Source organism: Botryllus schlosseri, chromosome 14 (assembly GCF_051294905.1).
Source record: "Botryllus schlosseri isolate E-star chromosome 14, Bs_hap1, whole genome shotgun sequence".
Classification (NCBI taxonomy): Eukaryota; Metazoa; Chordata; class Ascidiacea; order Stolidobranchia; family Styelidae; genus Botryllus; species Botryllus schlosseri.
Genome location: NC_137249.1, coordinates 1,423,671 through 1,447,733, shown reverse-complemented (window position 1 = coordinate 1,447,733; position 24,063 = coordinate 1,423,671). Strand labels below are relative to the sequence as shown.

General features: G+C 38.7%; 2 protein-coding genes across 5 annotated transcripts in view; one reads left to right on the top strand and one right to left on the bottom strand.

Moving 5' to 3' along the window:
* The window catches only part of LOC145456101 (uncharacterized), a 73,255-nt gene that overhangs the window by 5,269 nt on the left and 43,923 nt on the right, over positions 1 to 24,063 (top strand). For 3 of the 4 annotated variants that reach the window (XM_080334144.1, XM_080334143.1, XM_080334142.1), the window contains exons 2-22: positions 4,997 to 5,164; positions 5,488 to 5,650; positions 8,372 to 8,504; positions 10,182 to 10,448; positions 11,341 to 11,414; positions 11,830 to 11,943; positions 12,687 to 12,849; positions 12,912 to 13,050; positions 13,387 to 13,541; positions 14,140 to 14,246; positions 14,549 to 14,741; positions 15,946 to 16,138; positions 16,683 to 16,856; positions 17,176 to 17,411; positions 18,602 to 18,640; positions 19,722 to 19,860; positions 20,627 to 20,734; positions 20,842 to 20,943; positions 21,763 to 21,938; positions 22,769 to 22,859; positions 23,280 to 23,439. In XM_080334144.1, coding sequence (XP_080190270.1) covers positions 4,997 to 5,164; positions 5,488 to 5,650; positions 8,372 to 8,504; positions 10,182 to 10,448; positions 11,341 to 11,414; positions 11,830 to 11,943; positions 12,687 to 12,849; positions 12,912 to 13,050; positions 13,387 to 13,541; positions 14,140 to 14,246; positions 14,549 to 14,741; positions 15,946 to 16,138; positions 16,683 to 16,856; positions 17,176 to 17,411; positions 18,602 to 18,640; positions 19,722 to 19,860; positions 20,627 to 20,734; positions 20,842 to 20,943; positions 21,763 to 21,938; positions 22,769 to 22,859; positions 23,280 to 23,439 — 3,094 coding nt within the window. The remainder of the gene's footprint in view (positions 1 to 4,996; positions 5,165 to 5,487; positions 5,651 to 8,371; positions 8,505 to 10,181; positions 10,449 to 11,340; positions 11,415 to 11,829; positions 11,944 to 12,686; positions 12,850 to 12,911; positions 13,051 to 13,386; positions 13,542 to 14,139; positions 14,247 to 14,548; positions 14,742 to 15,945; positions 16,139 to 16,682; positions 16,857 to 17,175; positions 17,412 to 18,601; positions 18,641 to 19,721; positions 19,861 to 20,626; positions 20,735 to 20,841; positions 20,944 to 21,762; positions 21,939 to 22,768; positions 22,860 to 23,279; positions 23,440 to 24,063) is intronic. The other variant, XM_080334145.1, reaches the window with a different exon arrangement.
* LOC145456102 (uncharacterized) lies at positions 524 to 3,786 on the bottom strand. The gene is made up of 3 exons (XM_080334146.1): positions 2,962 to 3,786; positions 2,700 to 2,890; positions 524 to 2,052 (listed from the first exon to the last, which is right to left on the bottom strand). The coding sequence occupies exons 1-3, from the start codon at positions 3,177 to 3,179 to the stop codon at positions 1,730 to 1,732; spliced, it is 732 nt and encodes a 243-aa protein (XP_080190272.1). The 5' UTR covers positions 3,180 to 3,786; the 3' UTR covers positions 524 to 1,729.

Sequence of the window (24,063 nt, the reverse complement as noted above, 5' to 3'; positions counted from 1 at the left end):
TTTACGCCACAGGAAGCTTTCAAGTTGCTGCTGGGGAACTGGAACATGTCTCCCAGCTCACCGTTGGTTGGTGGATTGGTGAAGCTGGACAGTATGGCCATAGCTCATAAAAGCTCAGCTTCAGCATACATCAAATTCCCACAAGTTGAAGTCGCAGCCAATGAGGCCACACGATTTTACGACAAACAGCTGCTGAACAAGGTTCTAATATCCTCCAGAATAGCTATAGAGAGGACTTTTGGAGTGTAGAAGAGCGTGTTCCCCTGCTTATCACTGGGTCTACGGGCGACACATCCATGACTGTGATTGATGTTAACAGCAGTGTTATACAACTATGCCAGAAAGCACAGGTAATATATTTCTTGATTTTTTTAATATCAAGCGCTTAACTCCCTTCAAATTTAGGTGCATCATCAACAATGAAACTGATGTCCCTGTCATCCCACAAGAAGTTGTAGAGGCACCGAGAGATGTACAAGGCTCCCTGAGAGGCCTAGCTCGGAGACGACGGATCGTAGAAACCCACTTTACGAATGAAATTTATTTTTTTTATCAGAAATAAAGAAACTGCGGTAACACTTGTATGGAACCAAACGAAATGGTACAGTGTAGAAAGAAAAGAAGTGGAACAGTAACTATCAATAATCCACGGTTACATGGGCATAGCGAGAAAAGCATAAATATCACGGTGCGGTGTTGCAAGTCAAAGCTTATGCAGTTAAACGGGCATAGCAAAAGAAACGTATTGATGTCACGGTGCTGCAATTAGAGGCATAGTAACTATCAATCATGCACGGTTAAAATGGTATGGCACAAGAAAAGCATTCATGTCACATTGCTGCAAGTACAAGCATAGTAACTTTCAATATTCCACAATTAAATGTGTATGGCACAAGGAAAGCATTCATGTCACATTGCTGCAAGTACAAGCATAGTAACTATCAATAATCATGCACGGTTAAAATGGTATGGCACAAGAAAAGCATTCATGTCACATTGCTGCAAGTACAAGCATAGTAACTATCAATATTCCACAGTTAAATGTGTATGGCACAAGGAAAGCATTCATGTCACATTGCTGCAAGTACAAGCATAGTAACTATCAATAATCCACAGTTAAATGGGTATGGCACAAGGAAAGCATTCATGTCACATTGCTGCAAGTACAAGCATAGTAACTATCAATAATCCACAGTTAAATAGGTATGGCACAAGGAAAGCATTCATGTCACATTGCTGCAAGTACAAGCATAGTAACTATCAATAATCCACAGTTAAATGGGTATGGCACAAGGAAAGCATTCATGTCACATTGCTGCAAGTACAAGCATAGTGACTATCAATAATCCACAGTTAAATAGGTATGGCACAAGGAAAGCATTCATGTCACATTGCTGCAAGTACAAGCATAGTAACTATCAATAATCCACAGTTACATAGGCATAGCGAAAAAAGCATAAATATCACGGTGCGGTGTGTCAAGTCAAGGCTTATGCAGTTAGACGGGCATAGCAAAAGAAACGTATTGATGTCACGGTGCTGCAATTAGAGGCATATTAACTATCAATAATGCACAGTTAAATGGGTATGGCACAAGAAAAGCATTCATGTCAAATTGCTGCAAGTACAAGCATAGTAACATCAATAATGCGCAGGTAAATGGGAATAGCACAAAAAATTTGCATCACGGTGCTGCAAGCAGAAGCAATGAATCCTAAATTGAAAGCTTTTATAAAGTAGGTAGACCAGTTTCTACTGGGTATGGAGAAGGCAAGCCTTCAAGCTTTTGCCTTGCATCTGCTATCAACAGCTGCTTGGTCACAAGTAACGACTGCAGATCAGCAAGGGACCGTTGCTTCTCTACTAAGAGCCTTTGCTGTTGCAAGCAGTCAATTTCCAATTTAATCTTTTCCACTTTCAGCTCATGCTCCAAGAACATGGCATCCGATATGAAGTTGTTAACTTCAGCTCTTTTTGGCTTCTTTCTTGGCATCCCAGTTTTTTCAGTTTCTTTCACCACCGGCCTTGAAGCCGGAGTCGTGAAAGTTACATCTGAAATAGGGACATATGATATAGAATGCCCTCATTGCATAGCAAATGCGTATAAATTCTAAATATCTTATATATGCTTATAAAGCTTTGCTCAGAATGTTAGTCATGTATCTGTATAATAATAATATAATATATATTATATAATATATAATATAATATAATAAAGTTTCATGAAAAATCGAAAAATTTGCAAAAAGTTGAATGAAAAAAATGGAGAAAAGTTGCACGATAAGTTCCCTTCAAACAGCTTAAAACAGCATCCTAGATAACTTCTGAGTATGTAGGAAGCTGCCAGAAGGTGTAAAAAAAGTTGCAAAAACTTGCCCTACCGATCACCATTGACTGGCTATGGTCCTCATGACTATCAATCAATGCGCATTGCTAATTCTGGTCAGTGTTAGCTTTCGGGTTTGCGAATATATGGCTTTACAGTTATTATACGGAGCGATTTTGAAGGTATGGCACAAATTTGGTATGTAGAGGAGTCGCAGCTAAGCGGTAACCCAACACGCAGCAAAACCTACATAACCAGAGTCAATGATATGCTCAAATGTCAACAGCGAATACCGTTGACTACTAATTGTGGGGATCAGTGCTTGATATGGTGCTTTTATCAATGAAGTGTCCATTATTATGGCATACCGTACCTGAAGATGTCGATGCAACGGAAAGGTCCACAAACATCACTTTATCAGAATCAAAATCGTTCTGGAGTGGCTCGAATTGTTCTGGTATCATGCTATGGATTATCTGTGACATCTCTGGTACTGCCTTGGTTGGAGGACCTCCGCCAGTTGCAGCCAGGTGGGCACGTTCCTCTGTAATATCTTCTTTCGATCTGTTGAAATGCATATGCTACGCATTAGAACTGACCTCGGCATATTCCTAGAATTTCATCAAAAATCTTACCTCGCCTTCATGTTTGTCCAACATTTTTTAAGCTGCTTGGATGATACCTTTTGAGCATCCGGGAAGGAATTGTATTGAACGGCAAGATCTTCCCATGCAGCATTTTTCCTTTGGATAGAATTTCCATCATTTCTTTTATCCTCAAGTATATCCAGCTTTGCGCTTACAAGAGTCATAAGACGGCTCTTGTCAGCCAAACTAAACCTCAATTTTGACATACTGTAACTGGAAAAATGTTTTTGTTGAAATCCAATATTACAGTTTGCTTTACCTAAACATTATCATGTGGCAGACACATCGAGAAAACTGCGAAAAAGCAAGGCTTGTATGAATACTACCACATCGCTGCCATACTTCACAACTAGCATTTCATTGATATACAGTACACCATTATACAGCTTATTAAAGCCAGATATTACATGAAAATGATCGAACTCTGTGGACTTTACAATGTTCTATACCGGTATAGTTTACCATTAAGATCATAAATACGATTAATCTATGTGCACAGCCCATCATCCCGCAGCATACTACCAGAAAAGTCGAAAAGTCAGTGCAAAGTGTTCGAGTAAAGCCTTGAGACTGCCCCCGGCCTGACTCGGAAAACGCGCACTCGACTGCCAAATTCTCAGCTCGCCAGCTGCCGCGCATCGTCTCTGAATACCAAACAGCTCGAGGTCGAGCTCGACAGACCGCGAAGTCCGACTCCAGCCGTGCTCAAACTCATTCTTGAGTTGCTCTCTCTGAATACCGATTGTTACGCAATTTTGACGCAAAGTGAGTTTGAGCACTGAGTGAGGTTTCTTGAATACGGGCCTTAGACACATTTCCTTCATAACATCGGCTGACAACTATCTAAAATTCGTTCTCTGCGTGACTGCCTTATCGCGTCGAGCAAGTGCGACGGTGAAGATATCGTGCCATGTAACGGGTTAAGCAGCCGCGGAAGCTGGTCTTGTAGAAATTTCAATAAATTGCAGCTCCATTACGGTGGCGTTCTGAAGGAAATGGCTGCGGCCAAAAGTTTTTGTTCGTTTTTACCTTCAGTTTGAGACCACACCATTTTTAGAGCGCAGTGCCCCTTTAATATTACCAGCTAAAATACCTTTCAGTCTCAAATATTGCCGTTGTCCGTGGTCAGTGCGCCTTTTCGACCTCACAGCCCGTATTCAAGGCAAACATAATTCCGAACTATTAGTTCGCGGCAACCCATCACTGGATAAAACATCGCCGAATAAGTAATAATTTATGGTTTATGCTATAATGTCCTGAAGTAGCCTACATGTGTAGCGTCGCTGATGTAGCGTTGTCGACTCGACCGGAACGTCTATATTATCTATACGTTCGGAATCACCTCCAATTGCAATTACCACTCATCAAGTTTACTCAAGACCAAAATATATCAACAACACAGCAATCAGCAACTCTGGACGAGAATCCCCCGATCTCTAACCACAGGGCGCGAAAAATTACCGATACTAATCAAGCATTAAATTACCGAACAATGTGCTTGCCAGGGCGTTACACGTGTAACATGTTCGAAAATTATAATTTGAAATGATAATGTAGGCCTACTAGTAGCAATAATGATAGGTGTTGAACTATAATCGGAAGAAATGCTACTATACCAGAACTCTTTCGCCCTTGTCTACAAAACAAAGTCGTAGAGCTGCATATCTCTGCACGTACCGCTTGCGAGATCCACACTATAATCGAGTGTGCAGAAAGTAGCCTTTGCCAATGACTGTGACACGCGAATCCTGATATGCATGAACCTCGGTTATAGCGCAAGAAAATTGTGTCAGGGCTCAGGGGAGACCTGTAAGAGCCTAATATTTTCAATCCGGCAATTGTGACTAAACAACAGTTTGTGTGGTTGTGTTACCATGCTGTCTTTTGTTGCCGTAATCATGCGATATGTATGACTGACTACCTCATTTTCCCTCGCCAGCCTTGAGCATTCCAAATGACACACTGGTTAAGAACCGCTGTTCTAGCTAGTAGTTATTCATCCCCACTATTCCTCCGAGGTCAGATATGGAATGAAAATTGATCAAGTAAAGTACAAAAGCAGTTGGAAGCGACACAGCGAACTGCGGGACCTGGTCAATTCCTTTTCACCGTCCGGTCCTCCAGCTAAACGCAACGTTGCCTTGGCTCTCAGCACAGCTCTGCAGCGGGTCAAATTCAGGGAGAACAAACGGTAAGGACGATAATAATTTCACTATTATCGCGACGAAGAAACTGCTGCCTAGCGGCAATACTTTGCAACTGCAATCTTCTATTGCTTTCATTCAGTGTACACTGTGCGGTGTGCTGTGCAGTGCGCTTGCATTCGTGCAATCGTTCCTGGCTAATGGCTATTCTTTACATTGCCTAGGCCTATAGATGGGTGTCTGATTTCAAAGACTATACTCCAAGTCGTTTCGACACCTTCATATCTTTTCATTGTATCGCAATCTAGTGGTATTGATCTGATGAAAATATTAATATACTGATACTGATACTGAATCATTCTTTCCCCAGAAATTTCGTTCTGCTTTTCGTCGGAGGCTCGGAGGCTGGCAAGGAGGCACACGTCAAGCAGAACATTGATTCGTTGAGGGAAAAGGCTGCTACTATCATTGTAGTTGGGTATGACAAAGCCAATCCAGCATTTGTGAGCGACATAGCTCGGCATGCAGGAACTGTAAGTGGCATTTTTGATACCTTATTCGTCCGCAAACGTTCTTGTTGATGATAGTAGCTATACATTTGGATTGTAATTAAAGTATGATTTTTCGACATGCAATATTGGTAGATTGATTTTGGCATTTATGGTGCTCGACCGACTCGCATCAGTGGTAAGATGCAAATATGAAGTCAAAGATTCGTACGGTACCTAGTACATCGTGAAGATACGATAAAAAGAATTGCTGATAATAAGGATATTACGTACAAATCTGATGCAGTTAGAAACGGTATATATATATATCGGCTTTCAATTAAATAAAAGGGCAAAAGAAAACAGGAAACAAATGAACATCAAGATAATCAGTTTTGGGCCCTTATTAAGCGCCTCCAGCGTGGGCGGTCGTGGGCGTCTTCGAGCGATAGCCCGCGTTGCGCTAGCTCGGTCTCTATTGTTGGTAACGGTATAGCATACCTTTCTAATGTATCACATTGGACAGCTGTAGATAAAGTTAAGTTCAGTTCATTTTTAACAATTTGGTGTAACACCACAAGATTGCGATACTATAAAAAGACAAGGAAGGTGTCAAATAGTCATAACGTCTTTGAAATCGGACACCTACTTGAAGAGAACGTTATTTATTTTTGTTCTTGCAAGTTTTTGCGGCGTATACACCGACTCATGCTCATTGCTCATGATATACTTACACACGATCTGTGCATACCCGTATGAATGCCAGGAGTGCATGACGTGATATGCCGCTGGACATTGGACAAGGAAGGCGCAGATATAGCCTTGTAAGGCTTTTAAGTGTTGCACCACGCCTCCATGCTATCCCGATAATGCTGAGCGTCAGCCGGGGAAGTCATGGATACCAGTGTTACTAACAGCACCCTAACTGCCGCACCCAAACCCCCCCTTCCCCCCCCCCATTAAGGGGGGGGGGCGAGCTCGAAAGGGGCCCAAAATTATTTCGTGAATTAGCATAAATCATTGAGTATTTTTTGAAAATTTATGCGATTTTTTCAAAAATTTTTCGCGCTGCGCGTGAATTCAAGTAGCCATTTCTCTTTATTATTGGGTATTGGGCCATTACCGCGCCACGACCCACCAAGACATACAATCAAGCTTTAGGTCGTATAACATGCGACTCCAAGAAGTGTGCCAGAACGATCGGCAGCGAGAAAACCTTGGCCGAAAGGGTCTATGCCCTTATGCTGACCAAAGACTTCGTTATATATACAAAATACATGTAGGTTTAATCGTCCATAGGCGCCTAAATGACTGGCGCCGAATGTTCCTGTCTTTGCAATCTGAACCTCACAAGACAAATACCATCACGCTGGGAAAATTTTTATGCCAGTGAAGAAATACCAATTTGAAATCGTGTGCGTCTCTTAGTTTAGAAGCCTACGTTTCGGCGATTCTATATTTTTTGATATAGCAGACTGGAAGTCACGAAATAACATCATGTAACGAAGTCATATCAACGGGTCCGCCCGCTCGAAGATGTTTAATTATTATTTACGGGCCCTCCCGTTTTCAAGACACTTCACTCAGCTCTAGCGGTAAATCTAATTACGTGAGTAGAAAGGACAATAAATGGATAGCATAATATATATGCAATCGCCGATCTGATTGACCGATTTTATCATAAATTATCGAAAATTTTCGCGCTTCGCGCTGGCTCACAATACAGTACAGATGATTTCGTGACAAACGCGAACAACGTGATGGAGGGGTCGTTTCATCACCCTATGGGAACCCAAGACCCACGTTTTTGGGGGCCTGACGAGGTGCTGTTTCGTTCCTGCCAACGGGTATACGCGCGAAGATGTTTAATTATTATTGAGTGGTCCTACCTTTTCAAACACACCTCACTCAGGTCTACCGGCAAATCTGATTACGTGAGCGGAGAGAAGATAAAAATTGATAACAATATATATGCAATTCTCGATCATACTGACCGATTCAGTCATGAATTCTAGAAATTACCCGCGCTTCGCGCGCTTAGGCGACAAAAGCTGATTCACTGAACAAACTCCCAACGCATATGATAAATAGCGGTAAACAGGGTATCGCCGGAGGGGGGTCTGCGGGGCGAAGCCACCCAGAAGTTCGGTCTATAACCCTATGGGGGGCCCACGACCAAAGTTTTTTTTTGGGGGGGGGCTGACGAAGTGCTGTTACGGCACTGGTTACTAATCAGGTCTTTGGTCTGACCCGTCGGAGGATTGAACCCGCCGATCAAGAAGCCGGACGCCTCACTATTACGCTATCTTATCGGTGATGATTACATTAATGTTTTGTTCAAAATCCACGAGGCTGAATGCACGCGGACATCGACGGTAATCAGGGTGAGCTAAGCTCTTCAAAATCAAGTCGTAATTTGATCGTAATTTGGCATTCTCATCGAGTCCAGGGTGGATTTTTAAACGAAGCAACATTGAGGTGCTGTGGTGCATAATGATATCAATATAATTCCAGCTGCGTCATTTCTTTAACTGCGCGTAACCCTTTGGCCCTCGCGTTTCAATTGTGATTCAATTGTGTGACCATGACCAATTGACCATGAATAATTGACCAATGAACATCTTATAACATTGCTATATGTGGGTTGGGATTTTTCTGTAATTATAATTAAAGTTCAGATCGGCAACATGCTACTTGCCAGCGACCAACATTACAATAAAATGGCCCCTGCTATTTATAAACGCGTCAGTTGAATATTCCATGCAGAATCACGGCCTTTACGTTAAAGCAGCTGCCGATTTGGTACAATCAACCGACGCAATCATGTCGATGATGTGCGAAGAACTACTGAACGGATTCAACTCTGGGCTCTACAACATCAAGAAAAAGACATTGCCAGGTAGGCCATTCGTAAAAGGGCATCATTGCTCAATCCTCAACTGTCCATCGTCAAGATCTCCAGACCACGATCTGACTTATGGATCTCGCGTTTCATGCCATACCACCCCATTTCTTGTCGCTTGCTTTTTTCTATACTATCTTATTTACTTTTCATTCAGTGTGCACTGTGCATGCCTCCTCTTTACGTCGCCTAGGCCAAGGTGGGTGCCTAATTCCATAGCCTACTCCAAGTCGCCTCGACACTTCCTATATTTTCATTGTATCGCATTTTTGTGGTGTATTGAACTGATAAAAATTGCTAATAAACCAATGATGATGATGATGATCCATATTTTGGGCCGCTGCACAGGCTGAAATACACTCTAGTAGCGATTGACGATATTTCAAGTACTGAAATTAGACGAACCTTTTCACGCAGACTTATATTATCAACGAGAATCATAGTTTCGATACCCTTTGCCGGCACGTACGTATACGTGGCAGCTTCATTTTTGTGAAGGCGTGAACAAACCACAGCGTTGTCACAAAGTGCAATCAAATAGGTATGGTCGAAAAAATACCAACCGGTAGAGTGGGCCTACTCTTCGAAATAATAAAACTTGTATCTTTATCGTGATGTAGAAAAGACATTATATTATTCGTGATCGCATAAAAGCTACACACTTGAATAATGTGATACTTGACTATTCGAATTGAAGCCAAATACTCTGTTCAGAATTGAATCATTCTGTACTCTGGTACCTAGGTCACACGATTAGAGGCTATATGAAAAAAATGACATTGATAAGTTTGCACATTAACCCAGAGGTGGTCAGTAGGTTTGTTCAAAAATAACTTTTTTCCCGGGTTCCCGGGATTCACGGATCACATTGTTAGGTTGCCTAAAATAACGCTGCACACCAGATTTGACTCGATCCCAACTTGTAGATGTGAGCGCACAGTTGTTTGAAGATTTTGAATGTAGTATAAAAGAATAAATTCTAATATTATTGTCAACCCCACGAAATTGTTAAATTGTCCAAAAGAACGATGCTTAACAAATTCTGCTACTCTTTCCAACCCGTAGAAACGAAATTGTTTCAGTTTTTCATTCATAATTCTGGGATCACCTACCGTTCAGGCTATTTTTGCGAATCCAAAATTTTGAATTGCAATAACTTCGCATCTATCAGTTGGAAAGGAGCAAAACTTGTTAAGCATCGTTCTTTTAGACAACTTCACCATTTCATGGGGTTGACAGTTAAATTAGAAATTCTTTTATTTTTTCAATAAATTCAAAATTTTTCAATTCCTGTCCAGCCACATCTACGGGTTGGAACCGAGCCAAATTTGGTGTGCAGCATGTTTTAGGTAACCTAACAATGTAACCAATGAATCCCGAGATCCGGAAAAATGGTGTTTTTGAATCACCCTAGCGGTCAGTAATGAAGTAAGTACTTGTCTGCTTGCACTACTTACTCAAGTAGTTGTGTTTTTAGACTTCTACTTCTACTTAACAGCTGCCAGTTTTTTTAGGCAAAATTATGCCTGGAACACTCATAAATCTCAACTTCTACATATAGGAAGTAGAAATTTACGAGGTTACTTCTGTAGTAGCCTGCAGCCACAATCCTTTTTATTACAAATTATGTAAAAAACCAGCTCAATTAACAAATAATTTCCTTGCACTTCTTAGCTCAGGTTCCACGCGTGATGCGGCCTGATGTAATCTACACGACGCCCGGTGAAATCCATCTGGAGTGGACAGGAGAGGCTGCAGCAGCGGCATCTAGGTTCAGAGTAACCTGGCTTCCTCGAGACGGTTCTCAGAGTATAGCAAAGGAAGAAAATCAAACCATGATCAAGATAACGAATTTACGGCCTGCGACAATATACAAACTGACGATGGTGCCAGCAACAAAGAACAATGCTGCAAGATCTGTAACTGTTATTACAGCCACCAGTAAGTGAGAGTCGGTAACTATATGATACAGGCATACAGTTTAATGTAGAGTTTTATGTAGGGTTCTTATGACTCCAGTCATGATTTTTTGGTGACTCGACTCGATTTCAGTAAGTTTGTGTGTTGACTCGCAAAGTAACATGATCTGAGACAGGCATTTCCTTGTGACTACAAAAGATATTAAAGTTTCCGCATTACTGGTATTTTGTCCGGTACAGGTACTTGCAAAATATGGCCTGAAACTGGTAAGAGTGAGAAAAATAGGCATATTATGAATGTGAGACATGAGATATTACCCAAGCAGTGTTGTAAAAAGTGGATTAAGCATGATTTGAAATTGAAACTGAACATGGAACACAATAACTTCTTATCAAACTCAAGTCTCGACAGTATGATTTCCACTCAACCCTCTGCATTGGACTTAACTTAACTTGACTTAACTTGACTCGAGTCAAACCGTAAAAGTAAGATTGACTTTTGACTTGCAACCCTTGCGTCTTGGTTACAACCCTGCTTCTATGCGATATAGAACTACAGCCCTAGCGCGACCAACCAATATTGCGGCATAGGCAATAGAATCCATTTGTTCATGGCTTCTGTCTGGTTTTGAATGCTGAAGTTGTTTCTCGAAAATTTATATCCTACATTTCTGCGGATTTCCTAATACAAATTTTTTTATTTTTATCTACTGGTGGAATCGGTGTAGTGTGTCATTTTCGCATTTGTAAATTCATATCGTCAATTTCGAATGCCTGTGCATCACAAATGATTCTAAACCAGACATTATGCGATTTCCGACAACATTCTATTGTGCTTCTTTTATTATAGTCGACTATGCTTTGATTATACCATTCTTGAAGTCATGTTACAGAATCTTTCCTTTCTTTAACAGGCCCTGAGCCAGTATCCAACCTGTCAGCCCGGGTGAAGTTGGTCGAACCATGCTCCCTTCAAAAACAGCTACTGGTAAAATATTGTTCTACATTATATAGGTAAAATGATATCGATTTGGGGATAATAAGGCACTTCCTTGGCTCTACAGAGTTTTATTTTCAGTGCGGGCACAGTGTGATTAATTCGATAATGCTACTAACTTCTTCAATTGCAGTGACTCTGCAGTCTTTGTGACCAGATATATCATTACTAAGATCTTGTTTAGGATGTGGAATTCAGTGAAGGAAAATGAGGCCCTTCTGATGGTTTCTGATCTTGTAAATTAATTCATTAATCATTGCCAATACATCAGATGACCAAATGTATTATAAACTATAGTGAACGCAAGTGAAGACATGTCCAGTATCCATAGGCAAAGTTAGGTTCGAAGGCAATTCATCGTTGTAGTATTTTCTTACAATATTATTTATGACCGTATCGATTGCAGAAAATTCATCGTGGATCAAAAGTTGGTTTGAGTCTAAAGCCAACACACTGTGATTCAAATAGAGCCGTTGTCTTTGTGGAATGGAACCGAAGCTCAAACAGCAAGTTTTATATGGTAAGCTGGTTACTATTCAGCTCAATTTTTAAGCTATTTTACATATATTGCCTGGATAAGTAGTCTCTACATTAGCTTAGTTGCCTACACTACAACGATGTAATTCAAGTGTTGCTGTAGTATAGTAAATTTTGTATCCAATACCTGAGACTAACTTATACCTTTAGGCTGTGAACAATGATTCGATTGAATAGTATATTCATATTGAAATGAACCCGAATATTGTCGGCTGACACTCGCCAGGGACAATCGTCAGCAACTAGTAGAGAATTAGAAAGAACATTGTATATCAACAATCGTATCTCAAAATATGACAGATATATATATACACAAATACATCATTGTCGCACACTATTGTCCAATGAGGAAGGCTGTAGATCTCGATAGGCCGTACCGGAACATACGACAATGTAGTACAAAGTTACCCACTGTAGTGAAAATGAAAATGACATATCTGTTAAGTCATGACCGACCTACAGCATTGTCACAGAGTGCTATCAAATAGGTATGGTCTAAAAAATACCAAATAATGTTTATTGTGATGTGAAACTGGTATTATATTATTGTGGTCGCATAAACGGTACATATTTGAAATTTTGACATCATTCATACTGTGAAGACGTCGTAATAAGTGATGCTCGAATACTCGACTAAAAACAAAAGAAACTAGAATTCCAATAGAGACTGAATTCAACCTCAACAATATATAAGCTTTCATGAACGAAACATTTTTGATGCTGCAGATGAACACTGTTCCAAAGACAGCTCGCTTGATAAGAGTGACAAGACTTTCAACGGAGCAATACCTTGCTAATGTGAGCCCCGGTCAAGAATACACATTATCGGTTGTGGCGAGAGGACCGCAGCTGCTCTCCAGCGAAATTCGAAATACCTCCGTTGTTGTCCGTAAGTTCAAACACAATATTGTATATCTGTACATATCTTCAAAATAAGAATCGAATGTTCAGCACCCGTTGATCCAATTCGCGTGGATGTGGCTGTCACCAACTGGACCGCTGTTGCGATTCGCTGGCAGATGCCAGCTAAAACTATTTATGACGGATTCAAAATTTTGGCGATATCTGCATATGGAAAAAAAGTAACCAGGTACTGATTTCATTCATGAATCGTGCGAGGTTTGCTCATACCATTTTTGGTAGCTCAAATTGTTTGGAGCATCTGCCTTTCCTTGATTGTGAGCAAGTGTTTTTATGATCTAATATGATTAAATAATATATTGTATCGATTGTCGATACCGGTATGCAATTTTCTTTTCATTTCACTACTAGTCACTGACGATTACCCCTGACGAGTGTCAGCTGAAAATATTCGGGTTCATTTCAATATGAATGTATTATTCAACTTTATGCTGAAGTTCTGTGCATAACAGTGTCTCTCCATCTACTATTAGTAAAAAAGTCATATATTTTTTTGCTCTTTCAGGGTCGACGCAACTAGACCCACTGAAATAACCATCCGGCCATTTTATTCGTTTGTGATGGGAGATTTGAGACCAGACACTGATTATGAACTGATAGTAATGGCCGTCAGTAGGAATGTCACAAGTCCAGGCGAAAGGAACGTAAAGTTTTCCACAAGTAAGCTTCTTATGTGTTAGTGTTGATTTTTGCTGCATGGTGCTCCAAGTCAGGGCTGCGAAACTGGTCTCAAGGTGTACCTTTTCAGAGTTGAATCCATGCCTTTTCTGTCTCAGTAGTTACTTAGGTATGTGACAACACCAAATCCCAAATAATATTCCTGCTATTCGCAAATTAGCCGTAAAAATTCTCAGTATGTTTGAGTCTCCTTACAGCCGTGAGTCCAAGTTTTCAAACTTGAACTTTATCATAAATAGATTTCGCATGTGTGTGACCAGTAAAAACCTTCTCCATTGCTTTTGATTAACTCTCAACACTTTATAAGCAACTAGCAAGAACTAAAAGATGCCAATTCTCCCACTAGCTGTGACTAACAGAACAACAAATACATTTGCAATTTCGCTAATACCTCTTCTCCAGATTTTGTATATCGTTATACCGTATTACATTTGTATAACTGTAAATTATTTCCAGAGAGTTATAACGGACGTAATTAAATCTTTAACTTTTGTGACTGGACCTTTCAAGTAGCCCTGCTCTATATTGTGACTCGCTATTAATATTATTATCGTATTATCAAATACTATATCTATTATAGAATCGCCATCTGATCTTTACAATGAATCATTTTTAATCATCTCTGGAGGAGATGGTATTTACGCAGCACTAGCTACAAAAGACGAGGACGGAATGAAAAAAGTTGAGGTAATCACAGACGCAGTGTACTTTTGTTTTTGATGTTTTTGCGGCATATACAGTGACTCATGATATACGGTTCGGTTTATTAACAATTTTTATCAGTTCAATACACCACACAAATTGCGATACAATAGGAAGGTGTCGATACAACTTGGAGTAGTCTTGGAAATCAGGCACACGATCTGTGCATATGCATACGCTCCACCATTACACTAGCAGTGTCCGTAGACATAGAAATAGTTACTTCAAATAGCTCTTTAAAGTCACTTTAAACTTGACTCAAGCTAATTTGAACTTGCAACTTTCAGAGATTGCTCCCAGTTGCTGGTGGTGTTGTCAATTCCCTTTACCACAGTCGATGGGTCGAACCGAAATGGAACGTTTTCTCCAGTGGCGGAACATTTGGATGGCAAAAGCTGGTGATATGGATTAGTAGAAATTCAAGGGAAATCAAGATGACGGATTTAACTAATCAGAAGGAAACTATAACGCTTGTGTCAGGTTAGTATTTTACTTGGATATATAGAAGATTCCAGTTTTGCACTGAATGGACTTTGTTAATCAAGGCTTTGAGACGTTTGGGCTCACCCTTGACTCATCCTCTGAAGCTCGATTTAGAACAGGCAAAGGTCATAAACTCTGCCATTGGAGAATATTTGTTGGATACTCTTGTTTGTGCGAAAAACTATCGGGATTACAGATTCCGTGTTGTCGAGAGAGGTCGCTTACACTCTCATTTAGGTGTCTTGGAATTGACTTTTATCAAAATACACCAACCAAGCCTGTGCTTGCAGAAGGAGTTTGTGTACCATCTCAAAATAGTACATTGAGCTTAAGCGCTCTCTCCGACCCCGATTATTCGAAATTTCATGCCGGTGACGTCATATTTTGTGATACAATTGTTGATATAAAATGTTCTTTCCAATTCTCTACTAGTTGTTGAAGATTACCCCTGACGAGTGTCAGTCGGAAATATTCGGGTTCATTTTAATGAATATACTATATATTTTTATATTGAAATTCTGTACCTCCAAGAAGCTCTTGAATGTACTTTATTAATCAAGGCCTTGAGACATTTGCTTTTATTTTTCTGTGTCAAATGTTGCATTCTTTTCGTCATATAAATAAAACAAGAAACCAATTTCTTGCGAAAATGTGACCCGACAATATAATAAGGCAATACTGATTATATATAGGGTAGATTATTCACTAGTTCCATTTGCAACAATTAATGCGTACGTGTGGTGTACAGGTGCCACTCCAAATCCTTCTATTTACCTAATAACATTGCACTGGACTCGAAAATATGTAACCATTTTGATTATGAGAAATGCATTGATGCATCATAATCTGGATTTTCCTACAAGTGAAACTAAAATTTCTGTTTTGCAGTCATCCTACCTTGGGTGGTGATGAGTAACTATCATGTTGCGGTCAAACATGTTTTGATGTGAGCAATACCGCACTAATCAGATTTCATCCACATGTGCTGAGATTCATTCAACAAAATTTGAAATATACGTAAAGCACATTTCAGATTCTAATTACTTCTTATAGTGATATTCATGTTAAAATATTTCTATTATGATACAAAACTGACCTAAATCCGGAGGATCCCTTCATTTAGCCCACATAAATACTAATTCATATGTTTACCTTACTTGGGAATGTAACAGCTAGATGCATCCTTTTCGTTCATATTCAGGTCTACTGCAGCCTGTTGGATTAGCTATCGATCCCTACGGTGAAACGATATACTGGACGGATATTGGAAGCAGATCAATTGGAGTGGTATCTATGGCTAACCGACCAGGGCTTAGAGATCACCTTGTCAACAGAAATCTCGTGACTGGGGACATGGAGACCCCGGTTTCAGTGGCAGTTGCCGTTGTTGATAGGTAAACGATCTTAAAATGATATAGGAACCTTATTTACCGATGTATCAAGTATTAAAGAGATATTTTAGTGCACAGAACTTTGATATACATTTTATATATTCGATATAGTTTAAGTTATTTTCCTAGCTTATGCAAATAGTTGGTCAATATTTTATGCAATATAATAATCCATTCATACTGCGAATATATGAAAACCCCATACTTTACGAGCTGACACTTTCCAAGGAAAAACTGTCAGCAAGTGATTTATTTCAAAATATCTGGCATAAAAAGACAACCAGTTATGATGTTTTAACACATATATCACATTGATGGTACTTGACCTAATTTTATTGCAAGTTACCGCAATTTAAAAAGTTTTCACTCCATCTCCCATCTTCATACATTCTTAGTATGAATGTAATATTAAAATGCATATTATACTGGCTAACTATTTGTATAAGTTGGGAGATCAATTCAAATCAACTTGACAGTGTGACGAAAAGGATTGGACTTATTGTGATTACCACATTCAAAATGTTGTAAGAGTTATTCATTGCAAAAGGTTACTTTTCTGGGGTGATCTGCAAGGACAAATAGAGCGCAGTAACCTCGATGGTTCTGGGAGGATAGTGGTTTTCAGACAAGACGAATCAGAACCGTATAGCTTGTCAGTCTGTGAAAAGACAAAGAGTCTCTTCTGGATTGATGGACGATCTGGCGCCATGAACAGACTCACGTAAGTAATTCAATGATAGCGTAGCCAGACTTGAAAATACTACCAATGTAGTTGGTAATCTGTCAACTAACTATTGTTTTCTTGAGTATTTCTAGTTGTAGTTGTAGTTCTAGTTCTAATTCTAGCTCTATTTGCTATTCAGGAATTCGTATTATCAGTTATTATTTAGTTGTGTTTTAGTTGCGGAATCTTAAGGGTCTTTAGTTCTAGTTCTTGTTCTAGTTGCGCATTTTGAAAATCCAGTAGCACTCCAGCAAAGGAGAGCTTGATCACGATGTATTGTAGTTTGAACATTAATAAAACTCCCTTTTCCTTGCAGAATAAATGGAAATGAGCACAAAGTACTGTATAGTGTGCCATCCCAAAATATGTACGCGTTGGTGGTTGCCGGTCCTGTGTTAGTATGGTTTGATGAAGAAACCACTTCATTTTTGACTCTCCCGAAACGTTCAAAAGAAGAAATAGATTTAACGGAACCAGAGACGCTATACGAAAACGCAATGGTACCTGCAATCACATCGATAACAACCTTTGATCCTGAAGCTTTGGAAAAGGGTATGCTGTTTGTGTAGATTAAACATTTTTCTAAAATGAGGCTTCCATTTACACAATCATGCCCGTATCATGTATTTGGCAAATTGAGTGATAATATGCCTCAAGTTTTCAATTTAGATAAAACCAGAGTGTTTCTACTTTTCAGAGTACTCAAGCAGGTTTTGCCTACTTGAACTACTTCCTCAAGTGATTATCAATTTGGATTACTTCCAATTCTACTGCACAGTTTTTTAAGCAAAACTAGACCTACAATCCTTATTTTTTACTTACTCGGAAATCGCTGCTTCTACTTGTGCTTATACTTGTAGAAATATACACCGATACTTCTACCTCTCCTTGAGTGCTTGACTATTTTGCCCATCTTTTCTCTGAACGGGTTTATTCAATCAGATAAATGACATTTTCTGGCCCGATATGTCTCGAGTCATATTACTTGGTACAGACATGCGTTGAGTTGACTCAAGTCAAGTCGAGTCATTTCCCATACTTAAGAAAATGTTTCCAGTCAAGTCGAGTCACCCAAAAATTGCGACTTGACTTGAGACATTACAACCCTTATTCCTACTCCGAATGTAATGCCCGGTGTAGCAGTGTTTTATTTTCATATTCTTTTTTGATACTTTCCTCCCTCACCCACAACAACATAGTGTAATGGTGGATTGTCCGTCTTGTTGACTGGTAGGTCGTGGGTTCAATCCCTGGTCAGTTCAGTCCAAAGACCTGATTGGTAGCACTGGTATCCATGGCTTCACCGCTTGGCTATCAGCATTTCCGGGGTATATAGCATGGTGGGGTGGTGCAAGAATTGGAAAGCCTTACAAGACTATATCTGCACCTTTCTTGCCCAGCGACATGCACACCATGCATATGCACATATTGTGTCTGTGTATGTATATAATGAGTCGGCGTATATGCCGCAAAAACATCAAGGACAAAAATATACTATGTCCTATTCCTTGTCTTCTTATATTCGTCCGTCACCGGTTCCCTTTCGGGGCTTTGTTGTAAAGGCGCCATAAGAACAGCAACGCACTGGAGACAAAACCCAGATAAACATCCAACACTTGGAAACATGCCTCTGCCAAGACACGAACTTAACTATGTCAACTCCCCTGCCCGACTTCAATAATATTGAAACATTGGTCTAAATTAAATTATCAAAGACATATTGTTTTGAAAATATATTTCAGGATATGGTATGGGAATAACTACGTTGGATCTGATATTGTGTAAGTCGCTGTGATTAACATCCCACATTGTATGAGACATTGAAATGTCGCGAAGATATCTAATTCGGTGGTTTGCTTCTAAAACTTAACTAGGGCTACCATACGTCCTCCTTTTTCGAAAAATGTCCTCCCTTCGTCCAAATGTCAAATTGTCCTGTTTTTTTACCTTGAAATACCCAAAAAGACCACGAATTACGCAAAGTGTGGGTCAAATTCGACCGGTATTGCGGGAATCGAGTTCGAAAAATTACCTTTTTTCAAGTCCACTCGCCTAATATAAGCTATAAACGGTTATTTCAGAGTCGAGTTGGAAAAATGACTTCTTATTTTTTAGTCAACCCAATGACATCATCTGCATTAATTTGAAAATTACCCGTTTTCTCGTCTGCTACAGTAACTTTTGCAGCCTGTGAAAAGTGTCCTCATTTACGAATCTCAAAATATGGGAAGCCGAACTTTAAGTAGTCCTAGTCTGTCGACTCTTGAGACCGTGACTTGGAAAAATACCAAATATGTATTTTTTGCACATTTTATCTCCAAAGGTTTTCCCGTTCCTTAACACCCTTCTTGCTTTCAAAATGGATTTCTATTACGTTCAATAAGCGTTGCTAAATCTATCAATTATGATTGTCATGAATTCTTGATACCTGCATGTTTGCATAGCTCATAATATTGGTGCATATAACTGATTTTATTGACACTTAATGTAGTTGCTTGTTATTAACATCCTAAATCTCCTGTATCTTCATTAAAACACTTTACTGGTAATTTGATTACTTGATTACTTGATAATTTGTAATTAAATATCAGTAGCTAACAGAAGCAACCATCTCTTTAACAGATTGTGAGGGCAACTGATGCTCCGTCTGGTTTGAGATTGGGGAAATTGCTTGTCGCATGGTGTGATGAATAATCTGATCATGTATTAACTGATTAATATAGATATTAGATATATCTTTGTATTTGGGTATAATACAGCATTGCAAAACATTATTTGTGTATAATATATATTGTTACGTTTGGTTGTAAATGAGTCATTGTTATGCATATCTAATTCACGTCAAAATCTCTTTATTTACAGCTTTGATGAGGGACTCAAGTCGTCTGTCCTTCCCATGCCATGGGTCAGTGAAGTGCAATGGTGTGTGCATCCCTGTTACAATGAAAAGGGCAGTTTGTTCCAGTGATTGCGAACCGTGGGAATTAGTCTGTTATAAGAGGTACCACATCTGACTACATATACACCATAAATGTCAATTCTCATCCGTTATGTAATAGTTCTGGTTGTAATTAATATTGAATCTTTGATGAATTTGTCACTAGTACAATAAGTTACATCCTTCAATTGCTGATCAGTCCCGTCATGCAAGATGCTTAATATTTTTCAAACAAACATCATTTAGCCTTAATTGACCATCTTACTATTTTCATATTGGTCTGCCCTTTCTAATCCCCGCATATTGCTTAAACAGATTGTCATTTCGCATTCCTATTGGGTAATTAGGAGAAACAATAAGTTCACATTGTGTACAAGTTATGAAGTTATTGTTTCGCCTTATTTTGAAGTTTTGTGCCCCAAATGACTCATTTAAAAATTGCATCAGTTTGTGAAACAATTGACAAAATGAATACATTCATCTTCTATGATTGACTAGTATACTCATATTGAAATAAGCATGACTATTTTCGCAATCGGCAGCAACTAGCAGAGAATTGGAATGAACATTGTATATTTTATGTAAACGATTGTTTATATACAATGTTCTTTCCAATTCTCTGCTAGTTGCTGTCGATTCCGAAAATAGTCATGCTAAAGAACATTGTATATTTTATGTAAACGATTGTTTATATACAATGTTCTTTTCAAATCTCTACTGACTACATATTCTCTACTGAAAATATTTGGGTTTATTTCAATATGAATATACTATATAACTGTAAATTGTAGTTATGTACCTTCATCAGTCTGTTCATCTTCTTCCACAGCAACGAGAAGAAATGTGTTGACAAGAGATTTGCGTGTGATGGCAACCACGATTGTCCTGATGGAGAGGATGAGGAAATGTCGATGTGCGCAGAGATTGGAAAATCAAAGTATGTCATCTTCCATATAATTCGCCCGGAATTATGCATAATCTTTACTTTATCAAATACTTTAAAAGATAACTCAACCATCTGAATTGGATCTTTCTTTCATACAGTATGTGCACTTCAAAAAACTCCTCAGAGTTCAAATGTCATGATACAGGCAAATGTATACCCTTACAAGGCACCTGTAATGGAAGATTGGACTGTGCTGATGGGTAAGTGAAACTGAGATCAAAATATATTATACTCAAGAATCAGTCCTAGCAGTACTAAACCATTTCTGTTACAATGCGAAGTAGGAAGACTGATAAAATACTATTTCGATATCACTCGATGTGATTAATAATTTAGTAAATATCTCAATTGGGTAGCTTAAGACGATACAGCAAAGATTTCAAAATTTCAAGGTGGCGGCGAAAATGTGTAATTTCAAAATTATTTTTAGTGATGGTGTTCAATCTGTCGATGAGTTACATACTGATTGATAGATTTTGATGGGTTGTAATAATAGTGTGTTTTAAAATCTTTTGAGCTTGAAGCAAGAGCCATATCTGTTTGATTATTTGGATGATGTAAAATCAATTTATTACTGATCGCTATGTCGATTTTTTTTACCTATAAAAGAAAGATTTTGATCTAAAAAATCAAAATTTTGACATATTTTAACCTTAAAAAACTTATTTTGACAAAATTTTGACCTCATGTATGTAAATAGATGTTTTCCCAGATAATATTAGAATACTAGTTATCTTCATTTCTGGTTGGAACTGTCTGTCCTTACGAAGTAGTTTGGCCTGAAAAAACTTTGTTCACTTGAAAACTGACAAATTTTTACATGGAAAAACTTTATTTTAACGAAATATGACGAAATCCAGTAGTCACACCACACATTATGGTAGAAATAATTGTTGTATTACAACGAAAGATACTTTCCTACATTCTCGGGTAGAAAGTGTCTGTCCTTAGTAAGTAGCTTGCCAAGAATGGAGAAAGAACGTCGACAATTTTGACAAAATTTTGACTTATTTTTACAGTTCTGATGAAAAGACATGTTTAGCTCGGAAAGAATTTTGCAATTTTGAATCGAAAGATTTATGTCTCTGGAAGCAGGACAGGGAACGTGACGATTTTGACTGGATCATACATAGCGGGAAAACTCCGTCTAATCATACTGGACCATTGATGGACCACACCAAGCTTACTGTGAACGGTAAATTTGATTTATCACTATTTTCACAATTACGAGATATTGTGGGAATGACTTGGGAATGAATACTAGAAATGACCAAGTTACTTGGTAGAAATGGTATTTGCAGTTACTGATGCTACACTGGCTAGTAAGGCAATGAAAGAAGTAGCAATTTTTCAAGCAGATCACAGCTATTTTGAGTGGATGGAGATATATAGAGAGAAAATACCTATTTAACTAGGGTTACCATACCCCTAAATGTCTTTCTTTCGGAATTTGTCCTCTTTTTCTAAAAAAGATGTTTAAATAATTGCAAAAACTGGACTCCGACGTAATGAACTCCAGCGTTGACTGAAAAACAAAAGAAAAACAGTCAACCCAATACTATTACTCGAAAAAGTAAACAAATCACCCGTTTTGTCCTCCGGTATTATAGCTTTTCAAATTTTTGAAAAGTTTCCCCCTTTTCAGATCTCAAAATATGATAACCCTAGTTTAACACCCCGGAAAACGTAGAAATAATTTGTCGCTGACTTAGCGACTATCTTGGAGAACTTCTAGATCATTTTTTAGAGAATTGTGGGTAGGGACATTGAGAAATGCTTCTAACCATGCTGGTAGTTGATAGAACTAATCAAGTTGATAGAATTGTCATTCCTCTTGTGAAGACTTGGTGTGCATGTGTTTCTCATAAGTACATTGGTTTCATAACTATTCATTGTCTGTTTACAAAACTCTAGTCTCAAATTAGAAACGAGTTAACTGTTCAAAGATTTGAAGAATAATTTTTATTTGTAATAATAGTATAATCCACCACAAATCCATTTAATATTTTATATTCTCCTTCTTAGGATCATACCTGTATCTCGAGGCAACTCCGCACAACGAAGGAGACACGGCAAAGCTGGTGTCTGTGTTTCTCGATAAGCCTGTCTGCGTGACGTAAGTACCCATCACAAATTATCATCCGGAATATACAATTCTTTCATATAGACTACTATTCTCTAGAAGGGATCTGTTGTATGTGTAGTGGGATTCTTAAAAAACCCGACTATTTTATCAATTAGCCAGTAATAATTGAAAAAATGTTCTTTGGAACAACCCTAAGTTTGTTCTTTATGCCCTTTGCCCACGCTATCACGATATTCTATAAACCTGTGTCTTGTACTCAAGTATTGAGTACTTCTGATGACATTTTACATAACATGCTTTCAGAATATTACATAAGCCTGTGGCTTGTACCCAAGGACTCATTGCTCCTGGCAATTTATCAAGCTGCCTAAGTTCAACATAGTTTGGTATTGATGTAAAATGATGGTAATCTAGTGTAATTCTACATCAGGTATCTCACTTTGTGTTCAGTTTCTACTATTACATGCACGGAGAAACCACCGGTCAAATCAACTTGATGCAACGCGACCACAATAGCGGTCTTGAATCCATGTTATGGTCAAAGTCTGGCGACCAAGGCGCCATTTGGAACAAAGTGCAGGTGTCGGTCGATGAGCACTCTCTATATCAGGTAACCTTGTACCAAAACCCAAGATCAGACTAATTAGCGCGAAATGCCGGTAATGCAATTCAAATCTAATTCGTGAAATGATTCTTACCTCTTACGTCATACTAACAATGTTGCCCTACCTGGCCAGACATTACTTCATTGATTTGCTACCGTCTTTTAATTTTTTTATTTCCTTTTTAAACAGCTTCTTGGAGGTACAGAACTTCAATATACAATTAGATAGTATATTCATATTGAAATGATCCCAAATATTTTTGGCTGACCCTCGTCAGGGGTAATCGTCAGCAACTAGTAGGGAATTCAAAAGAACAGCGTATATCAACAATCGTAACACAAAATATGACGTCACCAGCACGAAATGTCGAATACGAGAGCGTTCAATGTACTATTTTTAGATTTTCAAGCTAACATTTGTTACAACCAGTCTTTGTAGAGACAAGTGTACTTGTGTCATCAGATTAGTTGACCTTCAAGGTCGTATCTATCATTCCTATCTGATACCAAATACTGCACATGAGTATTTTCTGTACCACCCATATTGCTGCCTGCTTGTTATGTATTTCGGTTGGATGAAAATGAAGGCTCTCTCTCTCTCTCTCTCCCTCTATGAAGATTTTTGAATTT